Genomic DNA, 25,073 nt, shown 5'->3' with positions numbered 1-25,073 from the left:
GGACATGCTCGGGGTCTGTGGTCCCCCGGTTAAGAAACGGCCTCAGCTGGGTGAAGAGGGTTTTCCTCGGATGCACCGGTGACCCCCTCCAGTCTTTTCCAGCCAAGAAGCTGTTTGATGTGGGCACAGGCACCTCTCCCCCTGGCATTTCTGAGCTGTAGGAACGGGCAGGTGGGCGGCTGCAAACGGAGGAGGAAGCAGCCAGAGGGAAGAGAGGCCGGGGACAGAGTTGTCAGGCCTGGCCCCCGAGAACGAGGCAGGCCGCTGCACAGGCCTCTGATGCTGGCCATTCTCCCACCAGACGTCCTGATGCTGCTGATGACAGACGTGCTGCTGTTTCTGCAGGAGAAGGACCAGAAGTACATCTTTCCCGCCCTGGTGAGACCTTCCTCCTCCTTTCTCAGCACAGACAAGTGTCACGGGCTCTGCTTGCTTTTCTGCCCAAGCCGGAAAGACCCCAAGAATCCCCCAGAGCCAAGTGGCGATGAGTGTAACCGTTGCTACAATATTGGGAGGAATAAAAACAGCTAACGCTGTGTGCGGGCACTTCCACACCGAGGAAGGCCCGCTATGATCCCTTGTTTGTCGATGAGGAAAGTGAACCTTAAAGGTTTTTTTTTTTTAATGTGTGCGTTTTTTAAAGTTTATTTATATATTATTATTGTTATAATTGTTATTAAAGACTTATTCATTCGACAGAGAGAGAGAGCACGAGCAGGGGAGCAGCAGAGGGAGAGGGACAGACTCCCCACTGAGCAGGGAGCCCGATGCGGGGCTCGATCCCAGGATGCTGGGATCATGACCTGAGCTGAAGGCAGACACTTACCCGACTGAGCCACTAAGTTCATGTATTTTTTTAGCAATCTCTACCCCCAACGTGGAATTGGAACCCACAACCCCGAGATCAAGAGTCGCACGCTCCCCCGCCCGAGCCAGCTGGGCGCCCCGATAAACCTTAGTGTCAGTAACGTGTCAGAGGTCACATGTGCTCCCAAGTGCCCTCTGGCCGCACCAATGCTGAGGCTCTAAATTTATATTGCAGGTGGGCTCTTCAGTCCTTCAGGTACTGCAGAAAGACTGAAGACCCAGATGCCCCAGGTCAGGGCTCCCAGGCTGAGTCTTTCCTTTCTGACCCACAGGACAAGCCCTCGGTGGTATCACTGCAGAATCTAATTGTGCGAGACATCGCCAACCAGGAGAAAGGGATGTTTCTGATCAGCGCCACACCCCCTGAGATGTATGAGGTCCACACGGCATCCCGGGATGACCGGAGCACCTGGATCCGAGTCATTCAGCAGAGTGTGCGCGTGTGAGTGTGCATGGCCTCCGGGATCCTGCAGCTTAGGGCCCCAGGCCTCAGCGCTCCCTGGGGAAAGAGCCCAGGGTTCAGAGGGGGAGGCCGGGGCTGGGGGAGGAGCAAGGTGGCCCGGGGCAGGAGAGGTCATCTGGGCCAGCATATCCTATGTGTTTCATGCCGCGACAACCCCGAGCACCTCTCAGGAGTGTGAGCTGGCAAGCAAAGGGACTGCTTGGAGCCGTCCCGTGGTGGTTCACCTGCCGACCAGCAGGACACTCTCATGGGCAGGAACACCTCAGGTATAGGCAGTGGGCAGTTACTTGGATCATATCGCATTTTACCATTATTTTCTAAAAACAAGTGAACAAGGGAATGAAGTCACTGAGACTAGAGCGAAACCCCCACGGTCGAGGCAAGAAGGAAACCGTTCCATATGCTAAGGCAGCCGACCTCGAGCTTCTGGGGGACGTACGTGGGATTTGAGGCCCTCGACTGTCTGTCTCTTTTGATGAAAAAAGGAAAATGCGTGTAGAGCGTTCAAAACGGATTCTTGAAGATTATGCCAAAAAAAGAAACTCAGGATATTTGTCAATTTTTTTTAGCTTTTAGAAATGGATTTTCTCCACTTTGTAACATGTAAACTTTTTTTTTTAACTTCTGCAGTTTAGACTTTCGAACAGATTTTTCAGAAATGCATGCCCAAGTATGACCTTGCCTGTTCTAGGAAAACCATGCCAAATACCTGTCCTATTGGCAGTAGATCCATGGGGGCCTCTCTGTTAACAGTATTAATGTCTATCATTGTGAAAATTATAATTAATACTCTGTATTCGATGTATCAAGCTTCTGCCGTGTTCAAAGCATTGTTGTGTTTTTTTCATTTAACTCTGACAAAAAACAGCCAGTGAAGAAGAAAGATACCATACCCATTTTTCAGATGAGAAATAGAGGCTACCATCGGGTAAATAGTGGGGCCTGGATTTAGGCCCAGTTTGCTTCGCGCCAAGGCTGTAGTACCTGTCCTTGCGGTGCAACCCCCACAGGTGGCCTGTGGAGAGGCACACGCACCGGGAAATTCGGATGATGGGTGTGAAGGAAAGCAGGGGGTCGGGAGTGAGTGAGGCCAGGGCTTGGGGCTGGTGAGTCTTACAGGGAGGCACCAAGCATGTTCAGGAAGGAGGCTGATTCCTGATCTCTCAACCCCACGCAACCTGTTACCCCTCTAGATGCCCATCCAGAGAGGACTTCCCCCTGATTGAGACAGAGCACGAGGCTTACCTGCGCCGAATCAAGAGTGAGTCCACCCACAGAGCTTGTTAAATAATTTATAATACATCCCCATGATGGAATACGATGGAACTGGTTGAAATGTGCCAATGCTGGGGAGGGCTGATGCAGATCCATAACCAGAATGTAGTGTGAAGTAAAAAGAGCAAGGTTTAACACAACATAGGGTGTATGCTACCTCTGGTGTAAAAATAACGGGGATAGGGTACGTATCACATGTGGTAGGTGTGTGTGTGTGTGTAGTGTCTCCAGAAGGAGAGCTGGGAAGACCAGGGTTGAGACATTAATCTACTTTTTTTACTTTTATTAGAGTATGAACTAACTGCTATACAAAAAGACCAACAAAAATCAGTTTCTTAAGGTAGAAGATCGTTTCTCTATAGTCCACAAGTGGGAAGTACAGGGTAGTCAGTACACCTCTGCCATCTTCATCATAGAGATTCCCCACCTCCCTGTCCAAAGTGGCTACTGTAGCTCCTGCTGTCACATCTGCATCCCAGCTAGCGGGGAGGTGGAAGGGAACAGGGAGAGTTTATACCCTTTTTTTAAGATTGTATTTTATTTTATTTATATATATGTAATGTATATTTTATATTTATAAATATAAAACATATTATATGTGGGGCTTGAACTCATGACCCTGGGATCAAGAGTCGCATGCTTTATTGACTAAGCCCGCAAGGTGCCCCTTAAGATTTTATTTTTGAGTAGTCTGTACACCCAAGGTGGGGCTCAAACTCACAACCCCAAGATCAAGAGTCACACGCTCCACTCACTGAGCCAGCCAGGTGCCTCTATACCCTTTTCTTTTAAGGGCCAATCCGGAGAGACAGTCATGTCCGTTGACCACAGTTTAGTCCCATGGCAATGTCTAGCTGCAGGTCAGGTTTAATTGGGCAGCTACGTGCCCACATGAAATTTGTATGGACTCTCCAATTAAAGGAAGATGGGAGAATGAAAGTTGTGGGCATCTGCAGTTCTGGCCACAGATCATGTTAGTTTTGCTTTTACAATAAAAGTCCAGGGGCACCTGGCTGGCTCCGTGAGTAGAGCCTGTGACTCTTGATCTTGGGGTCGTGCGTTTGAGCCCCATGTTGGGCATGGAGCCTACTTTAAAAAAAAGAAAGTTCATATATTACTTTTCCAAAAAAAAAGTGTTTTCTTTTTCATAAATGCCAAAAATCCAGAATTAAGTACTACACTCAGCCCAGCCGTGGCCCCCAGACCCTTGGGCCGCCCTTCCAGCACGGCTCTCTGGCTGCGCCCCCTCCCCCCATAACACCGCCCTCCCCCCCACCCCCACCGCGTGCTCACCTGTTCCGTATCCACAGTGGAGCTGCAACAGAAAGACCAGGCCCTGGTTGAGCTGCTGCAGGAGAAGGTCGGGCTGTTCGCCGAGATGACCCATTTCCAGGTGGAGGAAGACGGTGGTGGGTTGACCCTGCCTGCCTTACCCAGGGGCCTTTTCCGCTCCGAGTCCCTGGAGTGCCCCCGTGGAGAGCGGCTGCTGCAGGATGCCATCCGTGAGGGTGAGGGAGCCCTGAGGGAGGAGTCCAGGGCCATCCACTCGGCCTCACAGAATAGGGACACGTGACTACACGTGGACACACACAACCCCAGTGTCCATAAACTTCCTGGGGCACCAGGTGTGGGGAAGGCCAGGGTGGGGCGGGGGAGGCACAGTCCTTGCTACTGTTTGACACCTTGTCCTGCATACGTTTGTGCTGCCCCTTCGGCGCCCTTCAGTGACCTCTGCCCTGTGGGGGGTGGTATGAGTGACGGCCCCTGGGCGGCTGACTGTTACGCCGTGCCTTGGGTGGAAGGCACCCTGCCGTTCCCTGCAGGGTTCCTTGTGGCTCCTGGGCTTACCCCCCCCCTTCCCTGTAGTGGAGGGTCTGAAAGACCTCCTGGTGGGGCCTGGAGTAGAACTGCTCCTGACACCCCGGGAACCAGCCTTGCCCGTGGACCCGGATGGCGGCGGTAGCACGAGTCCTGGGGTCACTGCCAGTGAGTGCCTGGGCTGGGGCCACGGTGGTGGGTGGGAGGGAGGGGCCAGGCCCTGAGGACCTGAGCTCAGCCTGTCCTTCCCCTTCTCCACAGATGGTGAGCCCAGAACCTTCAATGGCTCGATTGAGCTCTGCCGAACCGACTCAGACTCCAGCCAGAAGGTGGGTCTGCAAGAGGTACCAGGGCTCGTGAGAGGGCGGGAAGGGGCAGCTGGCCCGTGGACCCCTGACACAGAGCTGTGGGGGACCGGCGCCTGCAAATCCCCCATCCTTGCCTCTCTCTGCAGGACCGGAATGGAAATCAGCTGAGAGCCCCCCAGGAGGTGAGGTGGGAACCCACTGGTGTAGCCGACTGAAAGGGAGCGTGTTGTGGCTGAGAAATCGGGCCCCGGTGTGGGGTGGTGTTGGGGAGAGTAGACATCTGAGAGTGTCTGGAGGCTTGCTGTCCCCAAACCCACATTTGGTCACCTTCTGGGCAGCTCTCCCATCCTGAAGCTTGGGCCCCGTCCCCACCCTCTCCTCTGTCCTCAGGAAGCGTTACAGCGATTGGTCAATCTCTATGGACTTCTGCACGGCCTCCAGGTCAGCGGGGCCAGCGCTAGAATGGGCAGGGGAGGAGAGAGCGGGGCTGCCTGTTCACGCGCCTTCAGGGCCTTTCCCGGGTGGAGCTCTCCGGGAGCCCTAACCAGGGCCCCCCCCCCCCCCCCCGGGGAGCCAGGGTTCTGATACACCCGCGGGTGCCCCTTACGCCCCCAGGCGGCTGTGGCGCAGCAGGACACGCTGATGGAAGCGCGGTTCCCCGAGGGCCCCGAGCGGCGGGAGAAGCTGGCCCGCGCCAACTCTCGGGACGGAGAGGCCGGCCGAGCCGGACCCGGCCCCGCGGCGCCGGACAAGCAGGCCACCGAGCTGGCGCTCCTGCAGCGGCAACACGCTCTGCTGCAGGAGGAGTTGCGGCGCTGCCGGCGGTTGGGCGAGGAGCGCGCCACAGAGGCCGGCAGCCTGGAGGCCCGGCTCCGCGAGAGCGAGCAGGCCCGCGCCCGGCTGGAGCGGGAGGCCGAAGAGGCCCGCAGGCAGCTGGCCGCCCTGGGCCAGAGCGAGCCGCCCCCCGCGGAGGCCCCCTGGGCCCGCAGGCCCCTGGACCCGCGGCGCCGCAGCCTGCCTGCGGGCGACGCCCTGTACCTGAGCTTCACGCCCCCGCAGGTAAGGAAGCTCGGGGGCGCTGAGCTGGGAGGGTGCGAGGGCCCGCGGGACGCGCCGAGCCGAGCGCCCGAGCACTAGGCTGCGGCTGGAGAGGGGGCGAGGTGGCGGGGCGCAGAGCGCCGGCGGTGGTGCGCCCGGCTGAGCTCACTCCCTGGCCTGCTGCCTTTCCTGCCGGCCTGTCACAGCCCAGCCGAGGCCACGACCGCCTGGATTTGTCTGTGACCATTCGCTCTGTCCATCGACCCTTTGAGGACCGAGAGAGACAGGAGCTGGGCAGCCCCGAGGAGCGGCTGCAGGACAGCAGCGACGCCGACACGGGCAGCGAGGAGGAAGGGGGCAGCCGCCTGTCCCCGCCCCACAGTCCGCGAGGTGAGGCGCCGGTGCACGTGGGCTGCCGCCCTTGGCTGTGTGTGCTGGCGCAGGGGGACACTTAGGGGGCCGCAGTCGCCGCCGAGGGCTACCGTACTCTGTAAGTCTCGCGAGGGGCACACAGGACTCACTTGCTGCCTTTTCCGATGCCGGGCGGGCAGCCCCGAGCGCTCCGGGAAGCAAAGAAGGTGGGAGCCGCTCCTGTAAGTCTGTGATGCCAACCTTTTCAAGTAGACGTCGGTTGTTTTTTTTTTTTTTTTAAGATTTTATTTTATTTGTCAGAGAGAGCGAGCGAGCGAGCACAAGCAGGGGGAGCGGCAGAGGGAGAGGGAGAAGCAGACTCCCCGCCGAGCAGGGGGCCGGATGCGGGGGCTCGATCCCGGGACTCTGGGATCGTGACCCGAGCCGAAGGCAGACGCTTCACCAACTGAGCCACCCAGGCGCCCCTAAACTTAGATTTCTAAGGAAAAGAAATTTCTAAGACTGTCAAAGTTCTTATAGTAGATTCAAGAAATACAAAATAACCAAAAGCTAGTGTGACTTTATGTAATAATCTTAAACTATTTTGTATGTTCTTAGCTGCAGTGTATCTTCCTGTCTTCAGGAAGGATACAGAGTAGGCAGGTGTGGGCACATGACTTACTCTGCGGACAGAGGTTCCGGCTCACCCGCCGCCTCACAGCTTGGGCCTGGGTGGGGCACTAACTAACCCTGTTTAGTGCAGGGGTGCAGCTGCTCGAGGGAGCCTGTGCTCTCCCGCTAACTCTGCCCATCCCCCTTCAGACTTCACCCGAATGCAGGACATCCCGGAAGAGATCGAGAGTCGCGACGGGGAGCCTGTGGCTTCAGAGAGCTAAGGGGGCCCCACCCCCGTCCGGTGCCCCCAGGAAGAACACAGCGAGGGAGGCAAAACTTTGGGGACTCCAACCTGCCAATGGCGAGGGAACATTCGAAAGAACTGCTGACCCCCTGCCAGCTCTTGGGCTCCTTGGACACCTGGGGCCCCCAGGAAGCTGGGGGGGTCTTGGGCCACAGGGCCCCCTGCTGGCATCCAGGAGCTACACCACAGATGCCACGTTTTCATGCCTTCTTCCCTCTACTTTAGGAAAATTTATTTATTTATTGTTTATTAGTTACACAGGGAGTGGGGAGATTTAGAGGACCAGGGACACGGGAACCAAGCCATAGGGATCGGGGGCCTTGTCCTGTAACACTACTGGGGTTTATTCAGGCTTAACCCCGCGGCTGCTGGGTTCTAGCCCCGACACCCCTCCCCAGCAACACCATCTTTGAGGAGAGGCTGCTGCGCCACCAGACCCTTCCAGAAGGGCTGTGGGCGGGGCCGGCCCCCTCCCCTCCCCCGCTAACTGCTGTTCTCCCTTCTCTCCATCCTCCCTGGAGACCCCCCCCCCACCTCGGGGTCGGAGGCGATGGAGTAGAGGTCGAGAGGCCACGATGGCTCTGTTGGGGGGTGAGGGGAAAGCCCACGGGACCAGAATGTTTTTTGTTGTTGTTTTCTTTTTTGTACCAAAGCCAGCTGCACGTGTTTTGTATTTTTAAGAGATGATTGTAGGCAATTAGAAATCACAGCCTTCTATTTCCGCTTATCGGAAGAGCTTGAGGGGTGGGGGGACGGCGCCCCCTCATCTGCAGTAACGGGGGACCTACTCTGACCTCTTCTCCAGCCGTTTGGAAAACATGTTGTAGGGTGAGTTGGGAAATCTCTGTGAACCCTGACCTCATCCCCACCTCAGCAACCATGACTGAAACCTCAGCGTGAATTTGGGGGATTTTCCAGTGGACCCCCAGTGCCCACCAGCCCCAGCCATTTTCTGCCCATTTGATTGTTTAAAAAAAAAAAAAAGAAGAAGAGCTAAAGCAGGGAAAATTAAAGACCTGGACCCCCACGACGTGCTGTCTCTCGATGTCTGCCTGCCCTACGGGCTGGACGGGTGGCCCCCAAGGGAGGAGCAGGCCGCCTCCCCCAACACAGGCCACTCCCAGAAGAAAGTGCCTTGAGCCCTTGTCGGTGCCGACGTCCACAGATCCAGGGATCAAAATGCAGGGCACTTAGGTTCCAGGGGCTGCTGGGGATTCCAGAATTAGAAAACTGGTCTCGGCCTCAGAGGCATGCCCTGCTCAGAAATGGCGTCCGCGGTGGCCCCCTCCCTTCCCCTGCGGGCCCAGTTCCTGCTGGCCTCTCCCCAGAGTCCTTCATTTTCAGATTCAGACCCCACTCTGCCCTCGGTCTTTAGTGTCAGAGCCCTAGGGCAACCTCTTGAAGGGGCCGTGGGTGAGAGATTAGGTCGGTTTCAGTTCTTGGTTTTGCTTCATTTCACTTCCTGTTTCTGGTTACTACGCCCCTGCGGCTGGGGGAGGGGAAGAGGGAGGGCGGCCACGCGGTCCACGCGCGCGCGCACACGCTGGCATACGCACACACCTCCTCGGGGGGGAGGAACTGAAATCAGCTGGGGAGTGGGCTTGGGGGCCGCCCGCACCTCCCTCCTGTACCCGCCCACGGCATCTGGCCTTCAGCAGGTGCTTTCTCATCCATTACCGGGTCTGTGTGGTGGGCGGGCATGGAACGGGAAGGCTGCCCGGCCAGGGTAGCCAAGCCAGGCGGGCCCGGCCTCCACTTCCCTCCGGAGCGCCAAGCGTCCAGCTCGCGGACATGTGGCTCAGCAGCTGTGTGCTGCGTCAGCTGGAAGCTGGGACCCCCCTCCAGGGTGGAGTGGAGAGAGGACCACCGTGTGGGTGGGTGATACGAGCCCTCAGACCAAGAAAGGGGAATGCAGGCTCCTCCAACATGGTCACAGATCTGGTGAGGGATGCTGGTCAGGAGAGATGCGGGAACCTGGAGACACAGAGCCCAGGGCGGGTGTGGAGAAGCCCACAGCTCCCGGGGACAGCACTGGTGTATCCCCAGCAGCGCTGTCCCTCTGCCGCTCCTCGACCCCGAGACACGCTGCCCACCTTTCTCTGACGTGGCTATTTCTGGACATAAGTCTCTTGCAGTTTTGCCCCTTCTGGTCCTGGTGCCCTTGCTAAGCTCTTCAGAAACCCAGTCAGCCTCGATCCTTCCCACTGCGGTTTCAAAGCTCTCTGGCTGCTTGCTGCAGGGAGCCAGGGCCCAGCTTCACTGCAGTGCTTGCCTTCCCCTCCAAGCAGTGCCCAGCCGCCTGCCCAGTCCTCTGCCGCACCTCCCCCGCCCCCCCCACCCCTCCCCATCGGATGGTAGGTGTGCACACAGTCACTCCTCTAGGACTTGGACCTGTTGAAACTCCGTCAGTATTTATTACCTCCAGGCCCCGTGAGCAGAGATGCCCCCAGGGGAGCCCTCAGAGGAGTTGCAGGGGGTGGTGAGGGAGGGGTACTTAGATGGGGAGGATTTTCCATCCTGAATTGACTGGGAACAGACCTGGAGTTTTAGAACCAGTTTAAACACGAAAGGGAGGAAATTAAACATCAAGAAGCTCATTAGGTCTCGTCACCATTGCTTAATGTGTTGTGAATCAGGTGGCTGTTGGGAGTCTCCTGCTCCGCAGCTGGCTGGAGCTAGTGCAGAGGGGGCCTGCCAAGGGCGCGCCCCCAGCCTTGCTCCGGGCCCTTGAGAGGCCAGAGTGGTTGGCTTGGCGGTGATGGGGGCAACGGCAGTGGGAGCTCCACCGTGTCTAGCTTCTGCCACCTCCCTCCTTTCCAGGGGCTGACCCCCCTTCTAACTGGGTCTCCATGGATACGGAAACCAAAGGCAGACCCGCCGCCCTGGAGAACGCTCCTCAGAAGGAACTGGAGGGGCCAATCCCTCACCCAGGTCTTCACCTACAACTTTCATTTCCCTCCAGAGTGTGTGAACATCACCCCAGATGAGACCTCTCTGGCTCCCGGTCCCCATCTCCCAGCTGCCCCCTTTTCCTTCCCTTTCTTTTCCTCCTCTTCCTTCTGTCGGATTCCATTTTCCATGAAGTGTTAAGAGCAATAGCCAACACACTACTTCAGGCACCGCTGAATCGTCAACACCCCATTGTACAGATGAGAAAACCGGTAGAAGTAACTTACCGAGGTCTCTCCGCTGGTTCGTGTTGGAGCTAGGATGTGAATCAGGTGCTGCTGATCCGCGCTGCGCGTGGGGCAGGGAGGGACCCTCGCACCAGTCTCCCACCCTGGTTCCCACTTCTCTGGACGCACCTGAGGCCCCTCTTCTCCCTACCCCTTCCCCACCTCTCGCCTCCCTACGCCCCACCCACATCCTTGACTTCTCTCCACTTCTCCCTGCAAATCCTGGTTAAAGAATAGGCGGTTTTTACACTTGGGGCTGGGCCGATGCCAGGGGTCCAGCAGCGCCTCACAGGGGGCCTCTCCCTGCAGGGGGCTCCAGCCTTCTCAGCTGAGGTCTGCAGGCACCAGGTTTCCATGGGCACCACTGAGATGCTATAAGGCAGAGATGGCCGGTGGGGGGTGGGGGGGTGTTTGGCTCTGGCACCAGAGAACAAGGAACACCTGTTTAAGTGCAGGTAGGGGTGTGTGGGAGGACAGACGGAGGGCAAGAGGCACTGACCTCCGATCCATTAGTCTAGAACCCTTGGGGAGTTCTCCCAGGAGGCAGAAATGGGGCAAAGAATGCTTTTGCTCACACTGAACCAGAGGTGGAAGCGTGACAGGTCAAGACGGCTGTGATGATGCAGAGGCTTATTCTCCATCCTCTGCCTTTCCGCTATCGCCATCCATTCCTCCCCGTGCACGAAGACCTGAGCTCTGTCATACTCAGCCCCCAGGTGACCCCCCAGCCGCACCCCGCCACGCCCGAAGGGGGTCAAAGACCAGCCTCCCTGAGGGTGCAGCGGCCCAGGCTGGCTCTCCCCGCGGTGAATGATTCCGCCCCGATGGAGCCCAGGAAGAGAGGAGGGTGTTCAGCACCCTTCACCCAGGTGTCCGTTTGTCCCAGCCGGTGGCCGTGGTCCGAGGGCCCCTCTGCCAGAGCAGGAGTGCGCTCTCCACCCGCCGCCTGCCTCTGTCCCTCGGGGCCACCAGTTCCACAGCCTTGCTCGCTGATTCTTGAAGGTGTCTGCCGGGGTCCATCAGGCTCCTGCCTCAGGAGACAGGACAGCACGGGGCTGAGGCAGCTCTTGCTGTGCCCCGGGCAGGTGGTGACAGGGGAGGTGAAGCTATGGGTGGTGGAGAAAGATGCTCTCCCAGGGCATCCGGTCAAAGGTCACCAGGACGCTCCAGCCAGTGACCACCTGGTTGGGGGAGCCGCGGAGGGAGGAGGAGGCCTCTGGGTACAGACAGAGCGGGCCACGAAGGCCAGCAGCAGGTGGCGTGATGGCGCCCAGGGCGCCGTGAAGGCCAGTGCCATCGTGTGCAGTTGGCACCTGCCGGGGAAAGCGCAGCGGACACAGACGCATGCCCCACACCTCTCCCTGGGCCCCAAAGACAGCCCCCACCCGCCCACACTTCCGGGGTGGCCACGCAGGCCTGGAAGAGAGGTGGCTGTCTGGTCCCACGGCCACGGCCACCACCGGTATCCGGCAACACTTAGCGGGAGTGAGGAAGATGCCGGCGTCGACGTGGAAGATGCTGGCCCTCAGCACCACCTCGTGGAGGGCACCTCCAAAGAGCCAGTGGAAGTCCCGCGTGGACGCAGCTGCCCAGAAGGGGACAGTGAGGGCCAGGCCCTCTGTCTGCCCGAGCCAGGCGCTCCCGGAGCACAGGTGCCCAGCAGCCAGAGCACGGCCAGGTTTTCCAGCAAGCCGGCCGCCCCCACAAGCCCGCTGGCCAGGGCGCCCGCCACCCTCAGGGCTAGGGACGGACGGGACGGTATGGCCGTTGCTGGCACTCCGCACACCGCCTCCCAGGCATTGCCCTAGGCCGCGGGCAGCGGGGCATGGACGCCACCAGGCGTGAGAGCTGGTGCCCGGGCGCCTCCTGCGGGGCTGGGGTGACAGCAGCGCAGGTCTGTGCTCCCCCGTGCGCGGGAAGGGCTCTAGCACGCAGAGCTGGAGGGGGCGAGGGGGAATTCTGCACTGTGGGGGGCAGCCCCAAGCCTCCACACAGGGAGAAGGCCAGAGGTACCCCGTCCATCTGAGCGATGAAGCCAAACTGGAGCCCCCTCTTTTCCTGACTGCACACAGAGGCCCCCTTCTCTGCAGAAAGTGCTCCCTCGGGGCCTGGGGGCAGGGGTTGGGGGACACGGAGGCATGGAATGCAGACGGATGTCCAAGAGAGAGCAGAGATTCTGGAGTTCCAGGTCTGCTCCTCACTAAATGTGTGGCTTTGGTAAATTACTCCTCCGAGCCTTGGCTTTCTTGTTAAAAATTTCAGACAAAAGTCTCTGCTCCACAGGATTGGTGTGATTAAATGAGATAAAACATGTGAGGGGCGCCTGGGTGGTTCAGTTGTTAAGCATCTGCCTTTGGCTCAGGTCATGATCCCGGGATCCTGGGATTGAGCCCAGCTTTGGGCTCCCTGCTCAGAGGGGACTCTGCTTCTCCCTCTGCCTCTGCCCTGCCCCCCCCGTACCCCCACCCCACTTGTGCTCTCTTTCTCTCAAATAAATTAATAAAATCTTTAAAAAAATAAATAAAACATGTGAAAAAAGCACTTTTTATGTTGCTATTTGCATGAATGATTATTATTTAAAGTTTGGGGTGTCCATCGCAGAAAGGGGCCGGGCATCGCACAGCTATCCATTGTCACCATGCCCGTGGAAGCGTGCCAACTCAAACACAGGTCAGAATTCACTGCAGCAAGTGACCTTGAGGCTAAGAGCTGGGAGGGAAAGGGCAGAGGAAGTCACAGCTTCCTGTTCTCCCCGCTGGGTCCCCCACTGCCCCCCCTGCCATTTCACCCTTTCCTGCTCTAGTCTGTGGAGCCAGAGGCCAGCAGCGCCCCCACCCTCTCCTCGGATCCCCGAGCTCATGTCAGAGGTATGGGTGCTGAGATACACCCTCACCACACCTCATTCTGTCTCCCTGTGATCTCAGTCCTAACTGGAAAAAATGCCTCACTGGGTCTTCCCCTTTTGTGCCCAGATCCCTACCCTTTACAGAATGTGCTGGGATGCGGGAAAAGAGAAGGCGGGAGGTGAGTAGATAAGAGAGAGGGACTTTTTCAATACTCAAGACCTTCCTGCCTTCCGCCCACTCATTAAGAAGTCTGATCTTCAACTCCCTCAGAGTGCTGGGGGAGGAGAGGGGCCTTTAGGACAACCAACCAGCTGTGGGTTTGATGAACCCGATAGGAGAGACCCCGACTGGGAGCCCAGATGTTTGGGTCTTCCAGCAAGGGATGGGTATGAAGTGGTGGCAGAAGGCAGAAGCCCCGTGCCAGTGCAGGGGAGCCCCCCAGGTGGGGCTGCTCCTGTGTCCTTCGTGTCAGTCCGTCTGTCTGTCGGGGCCGTGCGTCCTCCTCCAGCACCACCTTGCCAGTCTGGCAGTGAAGATATCTGTGGAATACAGAAGGTGGGTGAGGATTCCAGCGTCCTGCTCTCCATGGGAAACGTCAGGTTCTTGTTACCTGTATTCATTTCTTTTTTCTTTTTTTTAAGATTTTATTTATTTATTTATTTATTTGACAGAGAGAGACACAGCGAGAGAGGGAACACAAGCAGGGAGAGCGGGAGAGGGAGAAGCAGGCTTTCTGATGAGCAGGGAGCCCGATGTGGGGCTCGATCCCAGGACCCGGGACCACGACCTGAGCTGAAGGCAGATGCTTAACGACTGAGCCACCCAGGCGCCCCTACCTGTATTCATTTCTAATCAGAATCCTTCCCTTGGTCTGAAACTAGCAGCACCCCCGTGGTTATGTAGAGAGGTGATGCCACCAGCTGGCTCATCTAAGAACTCCACTTTGGATCCTTTCCTTTTTCTACTATTTTGTTAGTTCACGTGTTCATTCATTCATTCATTCATTCATTCATTCATTCACTAACCACAGCATTTCTTGAACCCTTATTATGTGCCAGGCACTGTGCTAGATGCTGGGGAGACAAAAACAAATATATGGTCTTCTCATAAAGTATAATACACTTTTTGAGATGGTTGAGATCTCTAAGATCATCTAGTTCAACTTCTCTTTTTATAAGGAGAGAAAGTGACTTGTCAAGGCCACTAGAGAAACGGTGGCAGAGTCAAGATCTGAGATAAAAGTCTCTTGACTCCTCGAATCTGTCTCTCTCCAAGACATCCCAAAACACTTTAGGCATTTCTTTCCCCTTCCGTAGGGCCCCAAGCGCCAGTCCCTGCCCTTGGGAAGCTCCTAGGCTGCCAAGGGCAACAGCGCCACGATGTGGACAGAGGGACAGAGACGACTCCTCTCTAGATGGTCTTCGTTCACAACTGCTAGGAGAGAGGAGGAACTGGAACTTCACCAGCCCGTTTTCTATCTCAATTAGAGTCTCGGGACCTGTAGTGGTAGATTATGGAGTCTGCCTCACATAAAAAAGACTTCTGATGACTGGGCCTTCCCCTCGGTCACCTGAATATCCACCCCTCTCTTAGTTCACATGTCGCTCCAGCCCTGCTTCCCTGCGCCTGCACTCCCATGCCTTGGCAAAGAGGAGCTGGGGAGGCAGGGGGGAATGAGCTGCAACCCTGAGGGCAGAAAGAGAAGGAAGCTTTGGGTTTGCACTTGTGGCGGAGACAGATGCTCCAGATGCTCTGGGGACTAGAAATGGTAGGAACGGGAGACCTGACCCTAATCCAAATGCCCCCTCACATCAACCCAGCCAGCCGCCTCTCCACTCCACGCGTCTGCTGAGACCCACTGCAGAAAATCCTGTGGCCTAGGTAAGGGCTATGGGAAGCTTCAATGCTCATGGGCAAGTTCCAAATCAATCTCAAGCTCTCTCTGAACTTTATATTTTGGAGTAGTTTTAGACTTACAGAAAACTGCAAAGGCAGGGATAGTCATCTATCTCTTTCACTGTCCACATTAAAATAAAACTGGCAGTTGGGGCGCCTGGGTGGCTCAGTCGGTTAAGCGTCTGCCTTTGGCTAAGGTCATGATCCCAGGGTCCTGGGATCGAGCCCCACATCGGGCTCCCTGCTCAGCGGGAAGCCTTCTCCCTCTGCTTGCTGTTCCCCCTGCTTGTGCTTGCTCTCTCTCTGTCAAATAAATAGATAAAATCTTAAAAAAATAAATAAAACTGGCAGCTGGGGTGCCTGGGTGGTTAAGTGTCTGCCTTCGGCTCAGGTCATAATCTCAGGGTCCCAGGATCAAGCCCTGCATTGGGTTCTGCACCTAGCAGGGAGTCTGCTTCTCCCTCTGCCCCCCACCCTGTTCATGCTCTCTCTTTCTCTTACTCTCTCTCTCTCTCTAATAAATTAGAGAGAGAGCGCACAAGCAGGGGGAGAAGCAGAGGGAGAGGCAGAAGCAGGTTCTCCGCTGAGCAGGGAGCCCGATGTGGGGCTCAATCTCAGGACCCTGGGATCATGACCTGAGCGAAAGTCAGACGCCCAACTGACTGAGCCACCCAGGCGCCCTTATAGTCAGTTGATTTTTGACAAAGGTGCAAAGAAAATTCATTGAAGAGTGCATAGTCTTTTTGACAAATGGTTCAGTAACAGGAGAATACCCACATTAAAAAAGAGTGTGTACAAGAGACCTTCAATCCCTACCTCACACCATGCATAAAAATGAAACTCAGAATGGATCATAGATCTAAATGTAAAACCTAAAACTCCAAAACTTCTAGAAGAAAACAAAGGAGAAAATGTGTGGCCTTGGGTTAGGCAAAGATTTCTTAGATACATCAAAAACAGTTTATAAAAGCAAAAATTGATAAATTGGACTTTGTCAAAATTAAGAACTTCTGCTCTTTGAGAAACACTGAAGAGAATGGAAAGCCGAGCCACAGACTGAGAGCGCACATTTGCAAACCAGAGATCTGATAAAGGATGTATCTAGAATACCTAAAGAGCTCTCAAAATTCAAAAATAAGAAAACAGCTTTATTTTTTATTTTTTAAAATATTTTATTCACTTATTTGTCAGAGAGAGGGAGCGAGAGAGCACAAGCAGGGGGAGCAGAAGTCAAAGGGAGAAGCAGGCTCCAGGCTGAGAAGGGAGCCCGATTCGAGACTCGATTCCAGGACCCTGAGATCATGACCTGAGCCAAGGCAGATGCTTAACCGACTGAGCCACCCAGGCATGCCAAAAATCAAATTTATTTTTTAAATGGGCAAAGTATTTGAACAGATACTTCATCAAGGAAGAAATGGAGATGCCAAATAAGTCCACGAAGAGGCTCCACATCATTAGCCATTAGGGAAAAGCAAATTCAAACCATGACAAGCTAATGTTACATTCCTATTAGAATGTCTAAGATGAAAAACTGATGACACCAAGTGCTAGTGAGGAAGGGGGGGCGGCAAAATTTTCATGCACTCTCGTGGCGATGTACAATGATATCATCACTTCATAAAACAATCTGGTGGTTTCTTAAAAAGTTAAACATACACTTCATATGTCCTAGCCATTCTACTCCCAGGCATTTACTCAAGAGAAATCCATAAAGACTTGTACACCGATTTGAAGTAGCTTAACATGGGCGATAACTCAAATGGATAACGTACTTATCCATCAGGTGAATGGGTAAACAAATAGTGGCACATTCATACAATGGAACGCCACGCAACAATGAAACGGGGTGCATCACTGCCGCGCACACAAGCAGCACCGAGGAGAGAGCCCTGGTGGCGGTCAGGCAAGGCTGCCGTCCCTCCCCCTTCACCTCACTGAAGCATCCCTTCTTCTTCCGCCTGCTCAGCATCGCTGGCCCATCCATGCTGCAGCCGAGTCCTGCTGGCCGCAGCCTCCGGCCCTTGCTGTGCATTCCTCCCCTTGGTGCTGCCTCCGTTTGTTCCAGACTAGGTTTGCTCCAGGGTCCCCACTGGCCTGCCCAGCTTGTGGCTCTGAGTACCTGGAGGACATACACACCAGTAGGTTTCCATTTCAGACGTCAGGTGTTCATCTTCCTAAGGAAAGGGGAGGGGCAGATGCCTTTCTGCGCGTGGGGATGAGCCAGGGCTCTTCCAGGGCCATGCTCCTAAAATCAACCAGAGTTTAAGTCTTCAGTCACCGACATGGCTAGTGAAGTCCTGGGCGGGACCCCTGCTATATTCTACACCAGCTGGGTCTGCGCTACGACTTACAATCTCCAGTCCGCCTCAGACGAGGCTTCAGTGATGCGCAGCAATCCTTTTGCATGTCCTCGGTCAGCTTGATTTTTCACACCTTCATCCAGTAGCTCTGAGAGCCCCGTGGGTTGTTTTCACAGAATCCATGCCTCCCCCCCAACTTTCTAAAACATTTTTAAATTTTTTTATTAAAGATTTTATTTATTTATTTGACAGGGGGAGAGAGAGGCAGAGAAGCAGGCTTCCCACGGCGCAGGGAGCCTGACCTCAGGACCCTGGCATGACCTGAGCCAAAGGCAGACGCATAATGGATTGAGCCACCCCTCCTCCCTGCTTTCTAAAGAACCTCCATTTTGTCCCAGTATCCACCCCTCCCCTACAGAGTCCAGATGACTTGGAGGAAGCTAACTTCATCCCAGATCTAGGCCAATCACAGCACAGCCATCCTTTTCGACAGTAATTGGCTCAAGAGCCAAGGCTTCTGCTAATCAATACCCGACACCACCCTAATGACAAGTGATTGTCATTAGCCCACAGGTTGGTCCAATCAGACTGAAGTGGGGGAAGGACGTTGATTCTATGAGGAGCAGAGGTTTCTTGCTCCCGTTGGCCCTACATGCAGGCACATGTGCCCCAGTCCGTGTGGCAGATTTCTTGTGATGGTGAAGGAAGCTGGTGTAAGGAACACCGTCCTGCGCGGGCAGGCAGGGTAACGCAGCGGAGCACGGACTATCTTGGACTTCTAGTTGTAGGAGAGAACACGTGTATTCTTGTCAATGTCATTGCGAATTAGGTTTTGTTACTTATGAGAAGCACCCTCGTTCCAGTCAGAAAGGGATGTAAGATTGGTGAATAGTACTTTTGGGGGCAGAAGGAATCAGAAATATTTGCTGAGTGTATTGCGTGCTATTGTAAGAGAGAGATGTTGTTCGGGCATACTTCCTCCGAGCAAAGCAGACTGTAAGCCCACCTACAGAGTTCGCGGGAAGCTGCAGTTCAGGGATTGGCAGGTTTTCAGAGAAGTGAGCAGGGGACACTACGGGCGGACGGTGACGACTCCGGTGAGCCCATGGTTGACTGGTTGGCACCCTGAGGCCCGTGTCCAGGAGGCCGTCTGACTGTGAGAAGTGAGAGGCTGACCCTGTGTGGCGTTCACTCAGAGGGGTTGTGGATTGATCCCATGGGTTTAACAAAGGTTCTGAGGGCTACAGAATACTCAAATTGGCCTTGTTGTTGTTAAGTTTGTGGGATCATTTGTTTATTTATTTATTATTCTCAGGAAGAAGTATTCCTCTCTCCATCCAAGACCAGTCTCTCCACCTGTGTTCCTAGACCCTCCTCTCAGATCCTGCACCATCGGCCCCCTTGCCGCCGGGTTCCCACAGACCGCTTTCATGGCAAGGAACAGGAGTCACATTGAGTTGCTTCGAGTGACAAAACAGGTGTTGACGGAAAGGATGATATTGGTTATGCCAGCATCCCTGAAAAACCCTGACCCTTTCCCCGGCCAGCCTTCCCTGCAGCAGACGGGGAGCAGGGCCCGGGGCTACTTTTAGAGTCTCCACAGATCTGAGCGCACTCGGGGAGGTAATGGGACAGCACGGCGCTCAGGAAGCAAGTGTTAACCTTCTGGGCTTTTCTCGTGGCTCCCGCGGCTCCTGCCAGCCCCTCTGTGGCATTCTTCCGCTGCCCCCCCCCCCGCCCCCGGCCTGCTCTTCCCGGCGGAGCCTAACAGCCCCTCTGCCCTGACACCCCAGCCCAGGTGAGAACCACTGACCACCACAGTTCTCTGGTTCTGAAAATCCTCGCGGAAGAGGATCTTCCCAGTCCCTGGTCAAGTAGGTACCGTTGGTTTGGTCAGCTGTGGCCACCGAGTCCTGAAATGTGCGAGACTGTCCTTGCCGGAGCCGTGGGGGCAGCTGTCCTCTCCCTTCTCCCACAGCTCGCAACGTGCCGCCCCCACTGACATGGGCCGGGTTTTCTAAACAACCGTAAACGCACCCCGCCCCCCAGCAAAGAAAAACTACCCAAAGCCAAGTCTACCCTGCAGAGGCCTTGCATCACTCTGCCACCTCTAAGTGCTGCCCGTGCTTTTCTAGTTCTCTTGTAATTGGTTCCAGGGACGGTCCTTTGACATCTCACACCTTTGAGAAAACCAGCACCCAGACATTTGATTGGGGGAAACTCAAGACAGCCACGAAACATTTTTGTTAAATGGAACAGAACAAGTCCTCCAGATCAGCACCACATATTGGTCTAGTGCTCAACGTTCTCTCACGCCCCAGCTTTGTAGACAAGCCCCCACCCCCTATGCTATGGGGCAGCCGGGGGGAGACAGCGCACGTGGTGCTGGCCTGTGAGTTCCGACGCCAGCTCCCTGGCTCCTTAGGGAGTCACATCCTTAGAGGTGAGGCGGGTTCCTTGGCCAGAAAATTTGATTCCATCAATTTTGCATATGGGGAAGTTTTCCTCTTGCCACTGATCTTCAGATCATCCCTGAGATTGATTATTGACATAAAAAGTACCCCCCAGGGACTTGAGCTCCTAAAACAACTTCTTTTCTGCCATTATCTTTGTACCCGGGAAGAAGAATTGCTGGGGAGGCTGCCTTGCCGTGTTGATTTGAGTCTGACGCAGGGCCCCGTGCTTCAGGCCCTGTTTTTCTAGCACTCCAACTCCCACAGAACCACAGTGGGTTTCCTCTCCTTTGTGCTTCTAAGGGCACCATGTTTATTTGTTTGTTTGTTTGTTTTTTAAAGATTTTATTTATTTATTTGACAGAGAGAGACACAGCGAGAGAGGGAACACAAGCAGGGGGAGTGGGAGGGGGAGAAGCAGGCTTCCCGCCGAGCAGGGAGCCCGATGCGGGGCTCGATCCCAGGACCCTGGGATCATGACCTGAGCCGAAGGCAGCCGCTTAACCGACTGAGCCACCCAGGCGCCCGTTTGTTTGTTTCTTAATAAAGATCTTGTTTTTAAGTACTCTCTACACCCAACGTGGGGCTCGAACTCACGACTCTTAAGATCATGACCCAGGAGTCCCGTGTTGCTCTGACCGAGCTGTGGCCAGATTCCCCATAAGTTCCTACTTTTTACTGTTTTTGTGGCCTTCTCCTTTTTCTTTCTTTTTTTTTTTTACTCTTAGTATTTTTTTTCTTTTGACATTATTTCAGAATTAGAAATAGCACAAAGGATCTCTGTATTCCCTTTACCCAGATTTCCCAAATGTTAACATTGTGTTTTCACATTTGCTTTGTCCTTTTCTCTCTGTATATGTATAATTTTTTTCTGAACAGTTTGAAAGTAAGTTGCAGACATGATTTTTTTTACCTCTAAATTATTCAACGTGTTTCCTAAAAACAAGAATATTCTTTTTTTTTTAAGATTTTATTTATTTGACGGAGAGAGACACAGCGAGAGAGAGAACACAAGCAGGGGGAGAGGCAGAGGGAGAAGCAGGCTTCCAGCTGAGCAGGAAGCCTGATGCGGGGCTCGATCCCAGGACCCTGGGACCGTGACCTGAGCATGGTCATGGCAGATGCTTAATGACTGAGCCACCCAGGCGCCCTGTTTTTTCTTTTTTTTTAAATTTTTTAAAAGATTTTATTTATTTATTTGACAGAGAGAGACACAGCGAGAGAGGGAACACAAGCAGGGGGAGTGGGAGAGGCAGAAGCAGGCTTCCCGCGGAGCAGGGAGCCCGATGTGGGGCTCCATCCCAGGACCCCGGGATCATGACCTGAGCCGAAGGCAGCCGCTTAACGACTGAGCCACCCAGGCGCCCCTGTTTTTTCTTTTTTTGAGAGAGAGAGAGAGCACGAGCTGGGGGAGGAGCCGAGGGACAAGTAGAGGGAAAACCAGACTCCCTGCTGAGCAGGGAGCCTGACGTGGGGCTCGATCCCAGGACCCTGAGATCATGACCGGAGCTGAAGGAAGACACTTAACCAACTGAGCCACCCAGGTGCCCCAAAATAAGAATATTCTTTAAAAAAAAGAAAAAAAGAATATTCTTACATAACCGCAGTACAATATCAAAATCAACAATTTAACAATGCTACAATAATATTATCTAACCTAGAAACCTCTTTCAGATGTTGCCAAATGTCCCTCGTAATATCTTTTGTAGGAAAGGAAATCTCAGATGTGTGACATTCAGTCAGCATCTCTTCATAGTCCCCTTGAGGCTGGAACAGTTCCTCTGGTTTTGTCTTTCATGACATTTTGAAATGTTACATATTTTTAAAGAGTAAAGGTTGGTTATTTTTTTTTAAAGATTTATTTATTTATTCCAGGAAGGGGGCGGGAAAGAGAATCCAAAGCAGACTCCCTGCTGAGTGTAGAGCCCGATGTGGGGCTCAATCCCAGGACCTGGAGATCATGACCTGAGCCAAAATCAAGAGTCGGACGCTCAACTGACTGAGCCACCCAGGCACCCCTAAAGGTCAGTTATTTTATATAACATACTCAACTTGGATTTGTCTATTTCCTTATGATCAGACTTGGGTTACAACATTTTTGGCATTGTGTTCATTTAAGAGTATTGTATCAGGAGGGCCATGACCTCTATTACTGGTGACGTTAGCATCCATCATTGAGTTAAGGTGGCATCTTGGAATGTTTCTCCACTGTGAAGATACCGTTCTCCCGTTTGAAACTAACAAGTATCTCGTGAGGAGCTGCTCTGAGGCTATGTAAGTATCCTGTCACTCCTCTAACCTTGACCCAGTATCTTCAGCATCCCTTGATGATTCTTGTCTGAATCGATCATTACTGTCATAGTTGCCAAACGATGATTTTGACGCAGTGGTGTTAAAGCCGTAGCCTTTTCCTGACAGGTGTGATTTCTCTGGGACATTCAGTCCTGCAGAATTTGTTGCCTGGCAGGAACACATGCCTGAATTTTGCCCACCCGCCCCCCCCCCCCCCGCCCCGCTCTGCTCCTCACAACTCTCATGAAAAACTGCATTTGAGAACTGTTATATTTTACATATCACCTCCAAGCCCACTCATCATAACCCTCTGAAAAGTCATGATTTGGTGGGGGAGTGTTGCACTGAGAAGTGGTTTTGAGCAGCCAAGATGTTAGGGGTTTCCCCACCTCTTCTGGCTCTCCCAGAAATCCACACCCAATGGTCAAGAGCCTAGTCGTGGCCAATCTGTGCATGAGCTTTAGTCACAAAAACCTAGTATGGCAAAGAATTCACTAGGCCTAAAATTTGACAAGGATTAATTTTCCTCGACCTGGCCTCAAGTACTTTCAGATGACAGGAATAGTTTTCTCTAACAGGATTACATAACTGCACTTTTTCCCCCTATGCCTGGAACAAAATGTTGATCTCTTTTGGGATTGTGCTTTTCCTAAGGCACTAAAGGATAATCACACACTTTTAATACCCTCCCATTTCGCTGACGGGACCTCCAGAGCCTGCCCCTGTCTCCTAGTTGTGCTTGGCTGGCCAGAAGCGGCTAGCCCACCGCAGCCAGCTCCGCAGCGCCCCCGAGGGTCCGTGATTTCTCTGGGTCCTGTGCAGTGCTGCACCGAGCCAAGGCTCAGGGAGGCTTGCTCAAGGAAGTGGGAGGGAGGGGGACCCTGCAGGAGTTTAAGCTACACGGGGAAACCTCTGGGCTAGGAGGGCACAACACAAGTACAGGCAGGCCCCACAGAGGCTAGAACGGGGGCTATGTGCGCTCTTTTCTCCCCATCCTTCTCTTTCTTGATGGATTTCCCTTGTACGGTGAACAGAAATTATAAAGCTATTTTTAGAACTGACAGAAGAATTCCTCATAGGAAATCCCTTTGTTTGGGAAAATTATTCAGTAAGTGCTTGAAGTAGAAGGTGGCACCCCAAAGGGTGGGAGTGAGCACACCGGGGACCCTGGGAAGGCTGCTGTCAGTCTTTTCTCTGTCCTGTCACAAGTCCCACTGCCGTGGGGGAGGATGGGGCCCAGAGAGCGAGACCCAGTTCCGGCATTTTCCATGTTTGGGCTGTTCTGCACAGATTCTGGGGGGGTATCCTGGAGGTGGGTGTGGGACAGCACCCCTGGACAAGAGCACACTGAGCTGATCATAGAAAGTGCCACTGGAACACGGAGCCAGCGACAGGTGTCACAGGGCGGGAGGGCATGCTGACAGGGTCTGAATTTTATATCCTGCCCCCACTGTCGCTGCCTGAGAGGTGGCAGTGGATGGCCTAATAATACCCAAACGGGTCCTAGGAGGTGCACAGTCACTGGGATCCATATGCCAATTTTTTGACTATGCACCAAACAGGAAGGAAAAATGACCTCAGACTAACCTCTCCACTTTAGAGACTTTTTCAGTCAGCAATATAACAATAGTCTTTTTTTTTCTTTTTTCTTTAAAGATTTTATTTATCCATTTAGAGAGGGAGATAAAGACATGCGCAGTTGGGGGAGGAGCAGAGGGAAAGGGAGAATCCCAAGCAGACTCCCCGCTGAGCAGGGAGTCCAACGCGGGGCTCAATCCCAGGACCCCAAGATCATGACCCGAGCCGAAGGCAGACACTTAACTGACTGAGCCACCCAGGTGCCCCTATAAATTATATCTTATAACTACAAAATATTAGAAATATTTATTATACTTTTCGTATTTGAAGAACCTTTTATATTGACTCATACTGCCATCACAACTGTGAGGCAAGCACTATTATTGCCTCCATTTTAAAGATAAGGAAAGTGAGGGGGCACCTGGCCAGCTCAGTCAGGGGAGCATGTGCCTCTTGATCTCGGGTATGTGAGTTCGAGCCCCACACTGGGTGTAGAGGTTACTTAAAAATAAAATCTTTTTTTTTAAAGATTTTATTTACTTATTTGAGAGAGAAAGAATGAGCGGGGAAGAGGGGCAGAGGGAGAAGCAGGCTGCCCGCCGAGCAGGGAGCCCTATGTGGGACTCGATCCCGGGACCCCGAGATCATGGCCCGAGCCGAAGGCAGATGCTTAACCAACTGAGCCACCCAGGTGCCCCAAAAATAAAATCTTAAAACAAAAGATAAGGAAGCTGAGGCCCAGAATTTGGCCCAAGTTCACCCAAGTAAGTCAACAGTGATTTTGTGATCTGAACGCAGGCAGCATGTCCTCTCGTCCATGACACCATTTTATCAATCCGAGAGATTTGGCTACAAAATTATTAGGACTATTTAGGATGTAACAGGTGGCTGGTTATATAAAACTCAGTAACTTTCTTTTATAAGAAAAACAATTTGCTTAAATAGAATTAAATGTCTTTTCAAAATGGCAGTCAAAAATTTAAACTACCTACGAATATATTTGGAAAGAAACAAAAGCTTAGATGAAAAACAATAAAGGATTTACTGGGGGCCAAGCGCGAGTCAAATGGAAGGTCACACCGCACTCCCGGGCCGGACAGTCATCACAGTGAACTTGTCAATGCTCCCAAGTTCAAAAACAAAATGCTTCATCAAAATTAAAAAATGTTTATGTTTCAAAGGATACTAGCAAGAACATGAAAAGGCAACCCATAGAGCAGGAGAAAAGACTTACAAATCATGTATCGGAAGTACTTGGATTCATAACAAATAATGAATTCTTACAACTCAACAATAAGAAGGGAACCCAATTTTTAAAAGGGCGAAGAATTTGAAGGCATTTTTCCAAAGGAAAGATAGAAATGGTAACTATCAGGGTGCCTGGGTAGCTCAGTTGGTTAAGTGCCCCGTTCTTGGTTTTGGCACAGGTCGTGATCTCAGGGTGGTGGGATGGAGCCCCACGTCACCCCAAGGTGGGCTCCACGCTCAGCACA

The 25,073-nt window shown here is 53.6% G+C and overlaps 2 protein-coding genes across 12 annotated transcripts in view; one reads left to right on the top strand and one right to left on the bottom strand.

Annotated features, from left to right (window-relative positions):
• ARHGEF2 (Rho/Rac guanine nucleotide exchange factor 2) overlaps positions 1-8,069 on the top strand; it is a 28,740-nt gene extending 20,671 nt beyond the window's left edge. For 6 of the 11 annotated variants that reach the window (XM_088016889.1, XM_088016888.1, XM_028090258.2 and 3 more), the window contains 11 exons: positions 302-378; positions 1,140-1,309; positions 2,524-2,591; positions 3,916-4,113; positions 4,472-4,591; positions 4,685-4,752; positions 4,878-4,913; positions 5,070-5,172; positions 5,347-5,790; positions 6,042-6,159; positions 6,943-8,069. In XM_088016889.1, coding sequence (XP_087873015.1) covers positions 302-378; positions 1,140-1,309; positions 2,524-2,591; positions 3,916-4,113; positions 4,472-4,591; positions 4,685-4,752; positions 4,878-4,913; positions 5,070-5,172; positions 5,347-5,790; positions 6,042-6,159; positions 6,943-7,264 — 1,724 coding nt within the window. In that variant the 3' untranslated portion in view covers positions 7,265-8,069. Of the gene's footprint in view, positions 1-301; positions 379-1,139; positions 1,310-2,523; positions 2,592-3,915; positions 4,114-4,471; positions 4,592-4,684; positions 4,753-4,877; positions 4,914-5,069; positions 5,173-5,346; positions 5,791-5,975; positions 6,160-6,942 lie in introns of those variants that run through there. The other 5 variants (XM_088016891.1, XM_088016890.1, XM_028090262.2 and 2 more) reach the window with 3 other exon arrangements.
• A 2,900-nt stretch (positions 8,070-10,969) lies between these two features.
• On the bottom strand, positions 10,970-22,070 carry RXFP4 (relaxin family peptide/INSL5 receptor 4). Its single transcript, XM_088016807.1, is given in 6 exon segments — positions 10,970-11,321; positions 11,397-11,534; positions 11,536-11,848; positions 11,851-12,019; positions 12,229-12,323; positions 22,010-22,070. Coding segments are annotated over 6 exon segments (1,128 nt in total).
• Between the last annotated feature and the right edge of the window lie 3,003 nt (positions 22,071-25,073).

Source organism: Eumetopias jubatus, unplaced genomic scaffold (assembly GCF_037043125.1).
Source record: "Eumetopias jubatus isolate StellerSeaLion01/CBP00866 unplaced genomic scaffold, mEumJub1_p1.0 scaffold_12, whole genome shotgun sequence".
In the NCBI taxonomy this organism is placed as follows: domain Eukaryota; kingdom Metazoa; phylum Chordata; class Mammalia; order Carnivora; family Otariidae; genus Eumetopias; species Eumetopias jubatus.
This window is presented reverse-complemented; position numbering and strand designations above follow the sequence as displayed.